General features: G+C 41.3%; 1 protein-coding gene across 1 annotated transcript; it reads right to left on the bottom strand.

The window, feature by feature from the left end:
- Window positions 1-1,151: 1,151 nt before the first annotated feature.
- Window positions 1,152-17,792, bottom strand: CSTA (cystatin A). Its single transcript, XM_004036170.5, has 3 exons — window positions 17,439-17,792; window positions 5,189-5,290; window positions 1,152-1,383 (listed from the first exon to the last, which is right to left on the bottom strand). Exons 1-3 carry the CDS (start codon window positions 17,502-17,504, stop codon window positions 1,255-1,257), a joined length of 297 nt encoding a protein of 98 aa, XP_004036218.1. The 5' UTR covers window positions 17,505-17,792; the 3' UTR covers window positions 1,152-1,254.
- Between the last annotated feature and the right edge of the window lie 864 nt (window positions 17,793-18,656).

The raw sequence follows: 18,656 nt of genomic DNA, 5'->3' as shown, positions 1-18,656 counted from the left end.
TAATTGTTTAATTTTATTTTTAATTTTTTTTTTTTTAGAGACACGGTCTCTCTTTGTCACCCAGGCTGGAGTGCAGTGGCATGAGTATAGCTCACTGTAGCCTCGAATTCCTGGGCTCAGGCCATCCCCCCACGTCAGCCTCCCAAGTAGCTAGGACTACAGGTGCATACCATCATGCCCAGCTAATTTCTAATTTCTTTTTGTAGAGAAATGGTCTCGCTATGTTGCCCAGGTTTGTCTTAAACTCCTGTCCTCAAGCAATCCTGCTGCCTTGGCCTACCAAAGTGCTGGGATTACAGGCGTGAGCCACTGTGACCTGGCAATTTCCTGATTTTGATGGTTGTATTTCAGTTTTGCAGGAGAATATCCTTGTTTGTAGGAAATGCACACTGAAGTATTTGTTGATGATGGGGCATCATGGTAAGTAACTTAGTCTCAAATGTCCAGGAAAAAAAGTGGGTTTTTTTTTTTTTTGCAACTTTTCTCTATGTTTAAGTTTGTTTCAGAATAAAAATATAGGCTGGGCACGGTGGCTCACACCTGTAATCCCAGCACTTTGGGAAGCCAAGGTGAGCAGATCACCTAGGGTCAGGAGTTCGAAACCAGCCTGGCCAACATGGCAAAACCCTGTCTCTACTAAAAATACAAAAATTAGCTAGGCGCAGTGGTAGGTGCCTGTAATCCCAGCTACTTCGGAGGCTGAGATGGGAGAATCGCTTAAACCTGGGAGGCGGAGGTTGCAGTGAGCCGAGATCGCGCCATTGCACTCTAGGCTGGGTGACAGAACAAGACTCTGTCTAAAAAAAAAAAAAAAAAATAAGTATATATATATACACACACACACACACACACTTTGTAAAATACTTGATTTAATTTTGAAGTATGAGGGTAGAGATGGAATGTTGGGTTATCAGCAGCCACAGGGAACAAGGAGGCTGGTGAATTGATAGTCCACGATCCGGCCTGCCTATAGTGGGGGTAAGGGTGGTACTATCCTTTAGCCAGTTGCATTAGGCTTGACTAGTTTTTATAAGATTTCCAATTGCCATCAATTTATATGGAGTTTATACTCTAAAGCAATAACACTAATTTTGAGAAAGAAAAGGTAATTTCTGCTTAATACAATAAATGAGAAATAATTGAAGAAATAATTTCTTTGGAAAAGAATGCTTCTTTATTGATGGTTATATTTATCAGCAAGGATCATGACTCAGTAGCCAGTTGAAGGAATCAGAACACTTTGGGTACATGCTACTAAAAGCCCGTCAGCTCGTCGTCCTTGTTTTTGTCAACCTGGTATCCAGTAAGTACCAAGTCCTCATTTTGTCCGGGAAGACTTTTGAATACTTTCAAGTGCATATATTTATTATCACCTGCTCGTACCTGAAAAATATTAAAGAAAGAGAAAGCAAAAGGAGATTCATTCAGATGGGTCTACATCAAGTGAGAGAGCCACAGGTCTATAAAGACTTCTGTCCAAAAAGCTGCTGAGGAACAGCATTGCTAGACCTAGTCCACCATTCTTAGACTCTTTGTATTCATAAATCCACCACCTTATTTTAGGAGAAAAAGAGCAGACTAGGCTGAGTGCCGTGGCTCCTACCTGTAATCCTAGCACTTTGGGAGGCTGAGGCAGGGGGATCACGAGGTCAGGAGTTCAAGACAAGCCTGGCCAGCACGGTGAAATCCCGTCTCTACTAAAAATACAAAAAATTAGCCGGGTATGGTGGTGCATGCCTGTAATCCCAGCTACTCTAGAGGCTGAGGCAGGAGAATCACTTGAACCCAGGAGGAGAAGGTTGCAGTGAGCCGAGATCATGCCACTGTACTCCAGCCTGGGTGATAGAGCAAGAGTCTGTCTTAAAAAAAAAAAAAAAAAAATTGTAGACCAATGGCATGGCAAGAGGCATAGGTCCTAGGTTTATTTTGTTATTTATTTTTTTTTAGTATAATCTGGGCACAAAGGACAGCATTTTATTTTCAAAGATGCATGGAGCAAGAAAACAAGTGATAGCCTATATTTTTGGTGATGCTGTTTTCTGACTCTCAACTTGGGACATTTTGTTTGCCATACAGTCTGATAAGGGAGAAGAAAATCAGAATTGCCCTAGAAAATTTGGGATGCAGCGTTCCCATACCTATATCAGAACCTACTTTATAAACACCCACTGGTAGGATTGAGCAGAGCCCAGGGCGCGGACACCCTCCCTTCTAAAGTGAAGGGGCCAGCCGGGCACTGTGGCTCACGCCTATAATCCCAGCACTTTGGGAGGCCAAGGTGGGTGGATCACCTGAGGTCAGGAGTTTGAGACAAACCTGGCCAACATGGTGAAATCTGGTCTCTACTAAAAATACAAAATTAGCTGGGTGTGGTGGTGCACATCTGTAATCCCAGCTACTTGGGAGGCTGAAGCAGGAGAATCTCTTGAATCCGGGAGGTGGAGGTTGCAGAGAGCCGAGATTGTGCCACTGCACTCCAGCCTGAGTGACAGAGTGAAACTCCGTCTCAAAAAGGAGAAGAAAAGAAAAAAAAAAGCTAAGGGGTTTTACTAGGAAGTCATTGGTATGAAGGTTGAAGCAGAAGCAGTAGTTTGGACATGAATCTGAGACCTGGAAAATTATGGTAAGAATTTTTACTTTGGTTCTTGCTGGAGACAATAAATGCTTTGTCTTATAAAAATATTTATTGTGCTTCTGATGTCACTTCCTATCCTAATTTTAACAAATGCCATATATGAAATGTTTACTGTGAGCCAGACACTATGATGAACATTTTATATAAATGATTATATTAACCTATATTATAGGCCTGAAGAAAAGTGGAGCAATGAAATTTTTACAGACGTGGAAGCAGAGTAGGAGAGATTAAGTGATTTTCCATAAATCTCTCAGCTAGTCAGTGGCACAGCCAATATTCAAACCCAGATCTGTTAGCCTCTAGCATCTACATTCTTTTCACTCTACAATGTAACATTTTTGGGGGGTACTGATCGGGGAATGAGGCCTGGCTCACAGTGCAGTGGTGCGATCACAGCTCACTGCAACCTCAAACGCCTCGGCTCAAGTAATCCTCCTACCTCAGCTTCCCAAGTAGCTAGGACTACTGGTGTGCATCACCATGCCTAGGTAATTAAAACATTTTCTTTGTAGAGACAGGGTCTTGCTATGTTGCCCAGAATGATCTCAAACTCCTGGCTTCAAGCTATCCTCCCACCTTGGCCTCCCAAAGTGTTCGGATTACAGGTATAAGCCACCACGCCAGGCCAGTGTAACCTTGTAAAAGCTCTTATTTTGTGCTTTATATTAGAGGCAGCACAGCCAGTAGTTAAGCTCAGTCTATCTGGGTTCAAATCCTGACTCTGCTGTTATAGTTGTGTGATCTTTTTAGTTTCTTCACCACCCTGGAGCTCAGTTTTTTCGTCGGTAACCCAAGAGAAGTGATTGTACTTATCTCATAGATTTGTTGTGAGGATTAAATGAGATAATACAAGCCCTGTTCATAGAATAGTGCATCGTGAATTGTAAGTGCTCAATAAATTTCCAGCTTATTTATTCCTCACAACACGCTGCGAAGTAGATTATTACCCTCATTGTGCAGATAAGGGAATGAAGGCTCAGAGAGGAGGAGGAGCTTCCCATAGAACAAACTGAACAAGGGTTCAAACCCAGGACACTCTGACACCTAAGCTTGTGGTCCTTCCATTCTACCACCTACCTCTTAATAGGTACTTGAAATACATAGAGAAGGTCACATCACTGGCAAGACCTTAAATCTAGAGTGCCTCAGAGCAAAGGGATCAACAGCCAGACTACCAGGAAGTAAAAGGGAACTGGGATCGGTGGCTGAGATCCAGTAGGAAAAGTTTGATAGCAGAAGGAAGAAAAGATGAGAGAGAGAGAGGAGACTGATTAAGAGAGGGAAAAAGGGTGGTCAAGGGAACAAATTTTCAAGCAGATATTTTCGAGATAGTTATTGATGAACTGTTGAAGAAACATGTGAGCTGGTAATATGTGAAATTTATGCATTTGAATTAATCATAAATTATTAAAATAAATATGTTAATGTTGATGGAATGTTTCCTTTCTTTGCACATAATCATTTTTAACTGGAAAACTTTCTTTTCCAGCCATGAAGAAAGCAGATTGAGAATGGAGGAAATGGTGCCATTGTTTTCTGAGGATACAGCAGGGTCCTCTTTCACATGTCTCCCCGGGACCTGGTCGTTACTAGGAGCTCACATTTGGCAGAACAGGGCTGATCTGTGTACATAGCTCTGTACTGAAACTTTCTTATGCTGAGCTGACTAGCTCCACTTACTTTTTTTTTTTTCTTTTGCTGAAAAAATCTTTTAAAATGTTTATATTTTAATTGAATTGTTTGTTAAAGAGAAATAAGCCACACTGTGCCCTAGTCAAATAGTGAAGTAAAGATTAAGTAAATATACTTGAATATTTGTTTTTATTTTTAAAATCAGCATTATCATCTTCTTAATATATAAGGACAAACATGGCTCTTAAATATTCATGGTTGACTTGTTCAACTGGTTTCCTCTTGATAACTTCAGTTAGAACTCGATCAATGCATTGTGTAATTTTTTGACAGAGCTATAAAATTAACTTTTAAACTATTTTAAATACTCCACTGTTTTAAACTATGCCTAGAGTGCCACAAGTTAAATCTACTAATTTGAGTTACAAAATAGTATCTACATTATATTAATTGAAGGGCAAAAATGGTTTAAATTATTTTCCCAGCTAATGATTTGAGTCGTTACTTTAATTTATTTAATTTAGACATAGAGAATCATACAGCTTTGAGGTGGAATCAGCTTCAAGATACCATGTGGTCCAGCCCCACACCTTCAGGCAGATGAGACGTGATCCTCCCTCCTTACCTAAGCAGCAGCACAGCCACAAATCCAGCATGCCCTGAACTGTTATGAAATCTTTTTCTATACAATTTCCAGAAATCAAGAATCAATGTAATAAAACTTTCTGAATTCACAAGAAAAAAATGGTGTCACATCATCTACAAAATTTGAGAGTCCACCACTTGGAAGGAATCATGCTGGGCATCTTAATTTAGGACAACTGTAAGGAAGGAATTATGTGGTAGGGAAATCAGGGAACATTTTACATAAAATGAGAAATACATCTTTTGGTTCTAAAGTAGGTGCTGAACTCTAACCTTAATGTAGTAATTTGTTCCAGCAACAACTTGAGTTTTATACTGCACAGCTTCCAATTTTCCGTAAGTCTCATTTGTTTTTTCTTCAAGCTGTGGTTTAATCTAAAGAAAAGAAAAGAGGAAACAAATAATCAAAGCTATATTAGACTCCATCTATGCGATGTACACATCTGGGAACCTCATCCTCCTAAAAGTCTTCAAAGATGGTAATGAAATCTATGAACTATTTTTATTAGTTCAATAGAAAACACCTGTTTTAATACAATTACATAGGTTAAAAAGTCAAATTTTGTTGCCTTAGGCTGAAGTCACATCAACTCAGTGTAGTAATGCAATATAGGAGTGTTTTGACTGCTAAAACTATAAGAGTTATATGTATCTTTGATTAATAAAAACCAGTGGAGCAATAATTACTACTTGATTAAAACATTATTTTAAAATGATTTCAGACTTAAAAGTTGTAAAATTAGTATAATGAATTCTCTTATATCATTTACAGTTCCCTTAATTTTGCCGTTTTACATAACATAGTATAATCACCAAAATCAAGAAATTAACATGGTATAATACTATTAAGTAGTCTCTAAATCTTATCAGAATTTTTGCCAGTTTTCCTGAAAATGTCTCTTTTCTGCTCCAGGATCTCATGCAGGATCCTACATTGCATTTAGTTGTCATTTCTCCTCAGTCTCCTACAATCTGGGTTCATTCCTTTTTGTTCATGACCTTGATGTTTTTGAAGAATACTGGCCTGTTAAATGGTAGAATGTCTCTCAATTTAGGTTTGTGTGATCTCCTCTTATGTTAGTATTATACATGTTTGTAAGGATAGCACAAACGTGATGTCGTGCTTAAGTGCATCCGATCAGAAGCTACGTTTCATTACTGGTGATGTTAATTTTGATCACTTAGGATGTCTGCCAGGTTTCTCCAAGGTAAAGTTACCATGTTTTTCCCCTTTGTAATTAGTAAGTGTCTTGTGAGGAGTCTTGTTTCTCGCCATACTTTCATTCATGAATTTTAGCATCCATTGATGGTTCTTGCCTACAACAATGATTAATTGTGGTGTTGGCCAAATGGTAATTAAAAAATCATTTCTTGTGCATTTATTATTTGGAATTCTACCGTAAGGAAGAGCTGTTCCCTCTCTCCTTTTTATGTAGTCAATTACTTATTTTATATTAATATGACTCATGGATATTTCTTTTACTCTGTGGATTACAATTCATTACTCTTTATTTTGTTACTCAAATGCCCTAGATTTGGCTGTTGGGAGCTCCTTCACCTGATGCCTGTGTCCTTTCAACATGCCTCCATCATTTTATAAGCACTTCCTTACTTTCTGACTCTACAAAAGTAGAGTCAGATGTTCCAGGTTTATCTTGAAGTTTCCTTGCCTCCTCACTGGAATCAACTATTTCTCCAAGGAGTCCCTGCTCCTTTTATTGGAGAACGGTATTTAAGACCCAAGATTTGGGTGCTGTGTCTCTTGTTACTAAATGTCATTGCTTCTAGGCCCACTCAGTGGAAAGGGCTACAAAATAATATGTGTACTCACACACACATGCACACATCTTTATCTACTCATTTGTGTATGTGTGTGCATATATACACACATTTATGTGTGTGTCATTATATATATACATTATATATGTGTGTGTACGTGTGTGTGTGTGTGTCTATTCCTCTGATTAAAATCAAATATCACGGCCGGGTGCGGTGGCTCATGCCTGTAATCCCAGCACTTTGGGAGGCCGAGGCGGGTGGATCACTTGAGGTCAGGAGTTTGAGACCAGCGTGACCAACATGATGAAACCCCATCTCTACTAAAAATACAAAAATTAGCTGGGCCCAATGGTGGGTGTCTGTAATTCCAGCTACTCAGGAGGCTGAGGCAGGAGAATTGCTTGAACCTGGGAGGCGGAGGTTGCAGTGAGCCGAGATCACACCATTGCACTCCAGCCTGGGCAACAAGAGTGAAACTCTGCCTCAAAATAAATAAATAAATAAATAAATAAATAAATAAATAAATAATAAAATAAATCAAATACCACAGGACTCATTTAGCTTTTCCCTTTTCCTTATTATAACTCCTTTCTCAAACACTGAGGAAGAATCCTGGTTCTTATTATTTGCAATGTATTTGCCTATTTTCTCAGTTCTAGCATATACATAAAATAATTTCAGAATTGTTGACCTATACCCCTGTGGAAAACAATACACTAACTAGAGTGCAGTATTTGGGTATGATTCTTATAAAGACCCTGTGATTGCATGGGCTTACCTGGATAATCCAGGATAACCTCTTCATCTCCAGATCCTTAACTTAATCACACCTGCAAAGTCTCTTTTGCTGTGTAAAGGAACCTAGTCACAAGTTCCAGGGATTAGGACATGGACATCTTTGGAGAGCCATCATTCTGTCTACCATGGAGGGATACGGGTTGGGTTTAAATGTCAGCATTCCCGAACCCAGCATGAGAAGGGAGACAGTCCCAAATTCAATATGTAAATTTTACTGAACCCATCAACTTTCTGTACAGTGCTTCATTCCCACTCTCAGCTGGGCCTGATATGCAAGAGTCTACTATGAGCTCTTGACTCAGTTCCTGCTAAGTGTAAAGCTTGTCTTCTGCCGGGGTGGAGGACAGTGAGGGAGAAGGAACTATGGGAAGTCTCACTCTCCTTCATACAGCTCAGTCCTCTTGCTTTTGATCCCAGACCTTACTCCTGGCTACGACTTTTTGGTGTTGCTCATGCCTGCGCCATTGTGACGTTCTGCAGGGTGAATCTGCTTGCTTCTGGCTTAGGCTTTCTCCTCTATGGGCTTAGCTTCTGTTTAGACTGCTCAGCATTTTCCATTGTTCATCTGTTTTCCAACTTCCAAAATTTTATTGGTATTTCTGAGGTGGTACTTGCCTATCTCCTGTTGTCTTTATATCTGTGGATTTGTCCTTCAACCCCAATTCTTTTCTGTCTTTTGGAGGAAAAAGGATATAACTCTCTGTGTTGAACGTACCTTGTTTATTGAGAACTTGCTTTTATGCCCTTCATGAAAGCATTGCATGTCCATACAACTTCAATCAGGCCTCCAGTGCATCTAGGATTCTCCCAAGGCAGTCCTTCCCATCAGTGGGCAGGGTTTTTTTGTTTTTTGTTTTTTTAAATTTAAGAGACAGGATCTCCCCCTCACCCAGGCTGGAGTGCAGTGGCGTGATCATAGTTCACTGCAGCCTTGAACTCCTGGACTCAAACAATCCTCCCTGGGCAGATGTTTTGAACCTTTACTACTGATGCCTCAGTTTGAGTACCAGAACTGTTTTCAAAGATGTAGACATATGCAAACTGTGAGTTCTCAGACCATTTCTGAAAGGCCAAACACTCTACGGACCACCACTCAGTTCTCCTGTAACCTTGAGAATAGACGGGAAAAATGTGATGGTTCTGTTGAGATGGAAATGAAATTTCAAAGTGGAGAAAGGGAGAAAACAAATAGTGAGGACAAACCAGAAGTGGGAAGAGCTAGGGGCAGGAGAGCGGAGAAAGGATGCACAGAGAAGCAGAGTAAGGAAACGGGTTATTGTCTTAGGGTCCCTTTCCAAAGCCTTTCAAGATTCCAAAGGAGGGATGGCCAGCACTTGGCACCAGTCAAGTTAAGAGCTGAGTTTGAAAGGGTTAATCTCTACACTAACCCCCAAAGTATCCATTTAAACCTCATTTTATGAATGGAGAATCTAAGGATATGAGTTGAGCATGACTGCTTAAAGTTGAAAAATTATTCAACATAGTTATTTTAAAGTCCTTGCCTGATAACTTATATATCTGATCTGTGTTCCTTCTGCTTTTCAGTCATGTTTCTTTTTAAGCACGTATCCTAAGACAACCAGCCTTTCTTTTCTTTTCTTCTTTTCTTTTCTTTCTTTCTATCTTTCTTTCTTTCTTTTTCTTTCGTTCTTTCTCTTTCTTTCTTTTTCTTCCTTTCTCTCTTTCTTTCTTTCTTCCTTTCCTTTCCTTTTCCATCCTTCCTCTCTCTTTCTTCTTTCTTTCTTTCTTTCTTTCTTTCTTTCTTTCTTTCTTTCTTTCTTTCTTTCTTTCTTTCTTTTTCTCTCTCTCTTTCATGGAGTCTTGCTCTGTCACCTAGGCTGGAGTGTAGTGGCATAATCTCAGCTCACTACAACCTCTCCCTCCTGGGTTTAAGCAATTCTCCTGCCTCAGCCTCATGAGTAGCTGGGACTACAGGCATCTGCCACCACTCCCAGCTAATTTTTTATATTTTTGGAGAGATGGAGTTTCACCATGTTTGCCAGGCTGGTCTCAAACTCCTGGCCTCAGGTGATCCACCCACCTTGGTCTCCCAAAGTGCTGGGATTACGGGGGTGAGCCCCCATGCCTGGCCCTAAGTTTTTATTTCTATCTGTCCTAGAAATATATCCAAATCTTTAACTTTTCCATCGTATCTGTGTAATCCACAAATGCAGAATTTTCCATGAGAGAGGGGATTTAAAAGATCTGGTTTGTTTCTTGAAGTGTTCTGGCACCTGTCAGACTGTGGACCTTGATTTCTGGTTCACTCTACTTGTAACTTGCAGCCTCCCTCCCTCTTCCCAGTAAAATAGATTTGCATGGTTTAATGTTAGATGACATGGACCTGAGTGATGAGATTTGAGCTGAGGAGCAAGGAAAGGGGCAGAGTAGGGGAGCTTGTCAGTGAAACTTAAGTCTCAGAAGGTAGCTTGGTGCTGAAAGACTCCCCAGGATGGGCACTAGGAGGATGCAGGCCAGCTGGGAACGGTGGTGGGAGACTGGCGGTGAACGGACACATCTCCTGCTGAATGCAGTTGGCCTTCACCTTTCTCAGTCTGCCATGCGTGATGGTGACGGGAGCTCAAGGAATACAGTGGAGGTTTGTCGCTTGGTCTCCAGCCAGGGGAGGAGGCTACCAGGGAGAAGCACCTGGTATAATGCATTTAACCCAGAGTTCTTCAAGCATTTCTCATTGCTACTGAGCATGAATCTTGGTGAGGTGTTTATTCTCTGAGATCTGAGGATTTGAGCCATGAGGCACCCAACACCCAGGCTTTTCCCCTAATCTGTAGTCATTCTACAGAAACAATAGGACTGTGCCTAATTTAGGAGAAAATGGATAGAAAGATACTGATGGCAAAGTGGATGAATTACATTTGGGGGAGATTTAGAGAGTAAGGAAGGAGAGTTTGAATAGTAACATGAAAGGACAGTAGGGCCAGTAAGATGTGACTTGTGGACATTTAATGTCTAAGTATGTTTTGAAGGAAGAAGGAAGTATAGGACAAGGCATTGAGGATGCAAGAAATGAAGTCACCTGGCTAAGAGAGGAAGGACTGGCTGAAGAGAGGAGAACAGAGTCTAGGGAGGAATGAGATCCAGCAAGAGATAGGGTCAGCTGGGGCATTTTCTTACCAGAGACCTGCAATCTCCTAAGACAGGTGTTCCCAACCCCTGGGCTGCAGACCAGTACCCATCCACGGCCTGTTAGGAATCAGGCTGCACAGCAGGAGGGGAGCAGTGGGCCAGTGAGCATTATGGCCTGAGTTCCGCCTCCTGTCAGATTAGCGGCGGCATTAGATTCTCATAGGAGTGGGAACCCTACTGTGAACTGCATGCAAGCGATCAAGGTTGCGTGCTCCTTATGAGAAAATAATGCCTGATGATCTGAGGTGGAACAGCTTCATCCCAAAACTATCCCCTCCACCCCATCTGTGGAAAAATTGCCTTCCACAAAGGTGCCAAAAAGGTTGGGGACAGCTGGCCTAAGAAGAGTAGGAACTGAGACATCCTGCTGGAGGGACCATGGGGGTGGGAGGCAATGAGCAACTGAAGAGAGATTTACATTTGTGGGGTTTCTAGAAAAAGACCAACAAATATGACTGCAAGGATGTTCTGGCAGCCCTGGGTCCTGTCCGGCTTGTTAAGCATTAATCCACAGGTTTGTAATGGGTGACTTTTCTGTGGTTCTGCACCTTGCTTTGGCAAAGTTCTTTGATTCTGGAACAGTAGTAGCTGCATAGAAAGTGGTGGCCGTGGGTGTGACCTTTAATTGAGAATTAGAATGTCAGGAGCTCCCAGGGTCAAGGAAATCACCATGAGTGGAGGAGTATTTGAAGCTACCCTCCTGTCATGGGGTCCAGGCTGGATGAGAGACTCAATGGGCCTGGGCATGTTCTCATGAAGTTGGGAAGGTAGGTGCCTGAAGGATTCTGGTGTGGCTGAATGACAGGTTCTTTGGGTGTGGGACAGTGGGAGAGGCGACTAATAAGGAGGCTGTGGTCAGAGAGGGGAATGCAAATTTGTGGATGGGGTGAGAGCCATGACATGCTAAGTTCCAGGGTGTGCCCAGGATGGTATGCAGATGAAGTGTTTGTGCGGTGTCCTGACTGACAAAAATCATGTTCTGTGTGTTGGCCAGGAATAGTATTCAGCAATTAGGTTTATGACTAAGGGGAGTGTGTGTGTGTGTGTGTGTGTGTGTGTGTTGTGTGCAAGCACGTTGCATGTATAGTAGCCCTTACCTCTAAAAACAATTAAATAACATTTCTTTCCTTCTCATAAATATGCTCACAATTCTCATCAAAATGCTTATTATATAAGATAATGGATCAGCAATAATGATCCTGAGGCTTTTGCTGTTGGGCCATTCATTTATTTGGTTCTTCGTTATACAGATTGTGGCTTTTCATGAATGGGGCTGTGTATGGCTCTGTCTTTTTGGATGTGTCCCTCTTAGCTCCATTCTATTTTATTAATTTCCAAAAGGGCAGGCACTATTTTATGTCCATGCTACCCCCATAGCAATTCACACAGTTCTGTCTACCTAATCAATGTTTTCTGAATGAAAAGACCACAGTTGTTTTCCATCCTGACAACTTGTCTCCCCAAATAGGAAAGATGAGTATAGCAATGACATCAGCTAATACGGAGAATCTTGGAAGAGGGTTTTCTTCCAAGTGTACTTTAGTACATGATGCTACAATGACATGTTCAGTCTCTGTTATCTTCAGAATGGGAAAACTCATTTCTCCTGCCTTCAAAAACATTCAAGTTTTCTCAATTGCCATCCCCTTTGTTTGCCTTTCTTTTCTTTCTGCCCTCATCCAATATTCCTCTTTCACTGTGGTATCAAATTCCTTGGTCATGCAGTTATCATTTGTCTTTGACACTCTTCCCTTTTCTATGTGATGATCTTTTTCTTCCTTCTTTCTCTCCTTCTAATGGGGTTCTTCAGTTGGCCTTCCACTAAGAAGCTCTCTGAGAAGTCCAAGGAAAGCTGATAAACTTCAGCTCCTCTGAGAATACTTCCACTTTAACAGGTGATTTTAAAAAACAGAGATACATTCAAAAATAAAAAAAAAATAAAACTAGCAAGTGACAGGTAGTGGAGATTGTCCCTAAATTACTAGCATCTATCCATTTTCCCTATTCCTGCATGGGGACCTAACTGTAATTTTAGAGAAGGAATTGACTCAAGTTTCTCACCTATAAAGCGGTTATAATAATACCTGCCTCTTGGGGCTGTTTGTAGGGGCATAAATGATATAATTGACGTGAAAGTGCTTCCTAAACTACAAAGAGTTTTCCAACTCTTCCTCTACCTTCTAACACTAAATTGGAAATTGTGCCCTAAGGCTCACTCCTGCAAGAGAGGGCAGATAAGTGATAACTGGGGCTTTAACACCAGAGGAGCTGAACTGCCTCACAGTAATTATTCACCTGAAAGGAAGGAGGTTTGACCAGCAATCTCTAACATCTTTTCTGGTCCAAAACCTGTGATTATAAAAAAGCACTTAATTGGATATTGTTTTATATTATGTTCCAGATATCTCAATTTTCCCAACTACCTTGCAAACTCCTAGAGGCCAGGGGCCATATCTTATAGACCTTATGTAGCTTCTATAATAATTAGCATAATGCTAGACACCTAGGAGATATACAAGAAATGCACCTACCATGAAATGATTCAGTGATATTCATTTCCTATATTTATTTATTTATTTTTTGAAACAGAGTCTCGCTTTGTTGGCCAGGCTGGAGTGCAGTGGCGTGATCATGGCTCACTGCATCCTCAACTTCCTGAGTGCAAGTGATCCTCTCACCTAAGCCTCCCAAGTAGCTGGGACTACAGGCGTGTACTACCTGGCTATTTTTTTGTATTTTGGAGGGGGTAGAGACAGGGTTTTGTCATGATGCCCTTGAACCACCCAGATCAAGCAATCTGCCCGCTTCTGCCTTCTAAAGTGCTGGGATTACAGCCGTGAGCCACTGCACCAGTCCCTCTAAGGAGTAAAAAAATTTATTTTGGCTGGGTGCGGTGGCTCACGCCTGTAATCCCAGCACTTTGGGAGGCCAAGGCGGGTGGATCATGAGGTCAGGAGATCGAGACCATCCTGGCTAACACGGTGAAACCCCGTCTCTACTAAAAAATACAAAAAATTAGCCAGGCATGGTGGCGGGCGCCTGTAGTCCCACCTACTAGGGGGGCTGAGGCAGGAGAATGGCGTGAACCCGGGAGGCGGAGCTTGCAGTGAGCTGAGACCATGCCACCGCACTCCAGCCTGGGCGACAGAGCGAGATTCCGTCAAAAAAAAAAAATTGAATTTTAAATTTTTAATTTTTTTTTTACTTTTTGAAATGGAGTCTCGCTCTGTCATCCAGGCTGGAGTGCAGTGGCACAGTCTCGGCTCACTCCAACCTCCACCTCCTGGGCTCAAGCAATTCTCCTGCCTCAGCCTCCTGAGCAGCTGGGAGTACAGGCGCCCATCACCACGCCCAGCTAATTTTTCTAGTTTTAGTAGAAAACTAGAAAGTAGAAAGCTATGTTGGCCAGGCTGGTCTCGAACTCTTGACCTCAGGTGATCCGCCTGCCTTGGCCTCCTATATGGACTTAACTGTGAGGCTGGTGCTTCCACTGAGAAGACAAACTTACCACACTGTCTCCATTCAGTGTATTTCCGTTTCCTAACAAAGCTCCTCTGTGTTCTGCCACTGTGTGGTAGAGAGGGCAGGCAGTCGTCAAACACTGGGGGTGAGCTAACTTCTTAACTAGGTGACTCTTTTTTTTTTTTTTTTTTTTTTTGAGATGGAATCTTGTTCTGTGGCCCAGGCTGGAGTGCAATGTCATGATCTTGGCTCACTGTGGCCTCCGCCTCCCGGGTTCAAGTGATTCTCCTGCCTCAGCCTCTGGGTAGCTGGGATTACAGGCACCTGCCACCATGCCGGGCTAATTTTTGTATTTTTAGTAGAGACGGGGTTTCACCATGTTGGCCAGGCTGGTCTCGAACTCCTGACCTCATGTGATCTGCCCGCCTCAGCCTTCCAAAGTGCTGGGATTACAGGCTTGAGCCACCATGCCCAGTTTAATTAAGTGACTCTTAATCTCTTTGAATCTTGGTTTCATCATCTGTAAGATAGACACAATATCTTCCCTGCCTGCCCCAGGGGTTATGAAGATGAAATCAGAGCTCGAATGGAGGTCAAGCTTTTAAAAACTGCAAAACCCCTTTCTGGGGTGAGGTAGCTGTTCTTAATACTTATCTCTCATTCTACCTCTCTGATGACATTGGAGCCAAAGGGAAGCAGCTTCCTCCCTGCCACCCACACACTTTCAAATTAATTTTATAATTTAAGATGGGGCTCACAGATAGGTGTTATTAACAATGTAAGGCCTTCTGGTAGCTTCTTATTTTAAAAATTAATAATTCTTGCTAACCAAGTGATAGATTTTTTAAAAAATCATTAAAATTTTCTGTACTGTCTCTATTTCAAATTTATTTTTCCCTATGTTCCTACAGCTCTGGTCCTTAGAGAGTCTCAGGGGGATTTTTTAGGGTCAGGGATGCTTTCAGCCACAAATTTGAAGTAAACAATTGTGATACCTCACCTATGCACATTTCTTTTTCATTTTCAAGTCATTTTTATGCACATTATCTCACTTAGTCCTTACAGCTCTGACATAGGTAGGGCAAGAGGTGTTACCTTCATTTTTCAAATGAAATAGACAAATTTTATTTTGGCACCCTGACTTTTTTTTTTTTTTTTTTTTTTTTTGAGACGGAGTCTCACTCTGTCGCCCAGGCTGGAGTGCAGTGGTGCAATCTCGGCTCACTGCAAACTCCACCTCTCGGGTTCACGCCATTCTCCTGCCTCAGCCTGCCGAGTAGCTGGGACTACAGGCGCCTGCCACCACGCCCGGCTGATTTTTTGTATTTTTTAGTAGAGACGGGGTTTCACTGTGTTAGCCAGTATGGTCTCGATCTCCTGACCTCGTGATCCACTCGCCTCGGCCTCCCAAAGTGCTGGGATTACAGGCGTGAGCCACTGCGCCCGGCCCTTTTTTTTTTTTGAGACAGAGTCTTGCTCTGTTGCCCAGACTGGGGTGCAGGCACTATCTTGGCTCACTGCACCTTCTACATCCTGGGCTCAAGTAATTCTCCTGCCTCAGCCTCCTGAGTAGTTGGGATTACAGGCACCCACCACCATGCCCGGCTAATTTTTGTATTTTTAGTAGAGATGGGGTTTCACCATGTTGGCCAGGCTGGTCTCGAACTGCTGACCTTGTGATCCACCCGCCTCAGCCTCCCAAAGTGCTGGGATTACAGGCATGAGCCACTGAGCCCAGCCTGCACCCTGACTTTTAAAGCCCCATCTCCCACTGGCCTTGTAGGATGCCATATATCTCTGGTCCTGCAAGCAAGCGAGGCCATGGGTGGCAGCAGCAGCAGCACTTGGGAGTCTGGTAGAAATGCAGAATCTCAGACCTACCCCAGGTCCCCTGAATCAGAATCTAAGGTTTATCAAGACGTGCAGGTGATTCATGTGCACATTCAAGTTTGAGAACATTGATCTGATCTGGGGATTCACATGAAGACATTACTGACTTAATATCATCTCCCAGGAAAAAAGCTCCAAGATATTTATTTAAAAAAAGAACTCTTGAAAGAGAAATAATTAGTCCCCAAGAATGAGTGAGGGATTCTAGGCATCTGGCCCCTAAGAGAGCTTTCTAGTTCCCAGAATATACAGGATCCCAACTCTTATAATCACACAAAAAGCTGATCTTGTTTTCCAAGCTGTCATAGAATGATGTTTCAGAGAGAAAAAATAAGAAGGAATAATATAAGAAAACAAGGCAACAAACTAAAAACCTAAAATAGTAATTTGTACATGTTTTCCTTTCATAAAATATGCAAATAAATGTTTACTACATAGCTAGATGATAGCTAATCACACAAAGAAAAATATATCAGGGACGGGTGTGGTGGCTCACGCCTGTAATCCCAATACTTTGGGAAGCCTAGGTGAGTGGATGGCTTGAGCCCAGGAATTCAAGACCAGTCTAGCAACAGAATGAAATGCCATCTCTAAAATCAAAACAAAACAAAACCCCCCAAATCAGCCAGGCGTGGTGGCATGTGCCTGTAATCCCAGCTACTCAGGAGGCTGAGTGGGGAGGATCACTTGAACTCAAAGAGTTGAGGCTACAGTGAGCCGTGATCAGACCACTGCACTCCAGCCTGGGTGACAGAGTGAGACCCCATCTCTTAAAAATGAAACAAAACAAAACAAAAAAGAAGTGAAAAACACATCAATCTGCTAACAACACTGAGTTCTATTTTTCCATATATAATTTGGTGCCCTGTGACATTTCGGAGTCACTATAGACTGTCACTTCTGTTCTCTATTAGTTGAATTACCCTTTAACTATGAAAAGACTAAAACACTATCTATTTGGGCAAAAGTGTATGAAGTTTGTAAGTAGATTGCCTTTACAATATTATTCTTCATTCAATCTATTTAAAAAAATTTTCCCTGCAGTGCATTCCAAGACTACTTCATCAAATTGTTAATAACCTTAGACTTCAATTACACATTGGCTTCACTTGGTGAGATTAGAAAAGTTTCATCAGAAACTGAATTAGTAATTCTAGAATCATATCTTGTAAGAGCTTTAGAGAAGATACAATACAAATTCTTTTACCCATGGAGAAAATGAAGCTCAGAGAAGAAATGTGATTTGCTCAAGGTCACACTCACAGTTTGGGGATTATGCGAGGCTTCATCTGAAAAACTCTTATTTCATCTTAGTTGTAAAGAAACCTGAACAAAGCCACAAACATCCTAAACTTCTGGTTTTCATGTTCAACCACAGCCTTTCCACAGGGACAACTTATGAATCAAGATTTTGGCTCAGACTTTTTCCTGAATGGCATCAACTCACCTTATCAACAATCTCCTGGATTTCTGGAGTAGCGGGTTTGGCCTCAGATAAGCCTCCAGGTATCATTTTGGCTGATTGCTTCTTTGCTGGACAGGATGCTGGAACCAAAGTGAACAGGGAAGTGTGGAGACTCGTGTTTTAAAAGAGGCGTTCACTAGCTCCGCCTATAGAATGCTTTATTTTCCACAAATAGCAAAGAGGCATGGGGAAAATGAGTATGCCTCCAGGCAAGTCTTCTTGCTTCCTGGACAGAATATGCTACATGGAATTTGGAAGAAAGAGGGGTTGGAGGATGAACAAATGGGCAAGTACAGGAGTCATGTCCTAACAAGCATCAAACATCCCTGCATTCTCTTTGACAACGGTTCCATCCTGTTGCATCATCTGAATTATGAAATCTGAAGCCGCAACTAGAATTTCCAAATGTTTTAAAACTTCTAACACAAAATTTTATTTTTTTTAAAGCAAAACTTACTAATAATGTCAAGGTTAGTTTAGAATTTACTTGACTTTAGAAAGAAAGCAAAAGGATCTATCTGGAGGACCTTGGCTGGATGTGTCTTCTTTACTCTTATTTAAATATCTGGAAATGTTTAACATACAGTAAAACACAAAGAATAAAATAACAAACATCTATATTTCTATCACTCAGAATTAAAACTTTTAACCTTTTTGTCATATTTGCTTGCTGTTTTTTATTTTAGTAGTTATTTTTAAGAAATAAAATATTACAGATATGGAGGAAGCCCCACACCCCACGCAACCTTGCCTTCCAGAAGGCAAAGTACATGGTGAATTAATATCCTTCCAGGCCATTTTTATATGTTTACTTGGTGTGTCTTTAAAATTTCACTTAAATTGTATGTTAAATATATTCTATGTTATGCTCCTTTTTCTATTCAACATGTTTTTGAGCCTTTCTATGTTGATATACACATAGATCAATTCACAGATAGATCAATCCTGTTCATTTCCTTTAACTGTGATATGCTATTTTATGCTAGACCTATCTATTTAGTCTACCTATCTAATTGCTATATACTAGTTCATATTTTACATACTCATTTCTCTATTGATGACGATTTTGGTTGTTTCTAGTGTTTCATTCTTACAAACAACGTTGCATTTTTTCCCCTTTTTACATGAGTGAGGGCTTCTGCAGACAACTTATCTAGAAGCAAAATGGCCATGTTGTGTGAATATTTATGTATATTATTT

The sequence above is a fragment of the Gorilla gorilla genome, chromosome 2, assembly GCF_029281585.2.
Source record: "Gorilla gorilla gorilla isolate KB3781 chromosome 2, NHGRI_mGorGor1-v2.1_pri, whole genome shotgun sequence".
NCBI classification, from domain to species: domain Eukaryota; kingdom Metazoa; phylum Chordata; class Mammalia; order Primates; family Hominidae; genus Gorilla; species Gorilla gorilla.
Note: the sequence above shows the minus strand (reverse complement) of the source record. Positions and strands in the feature narration are given on the sequence as shown.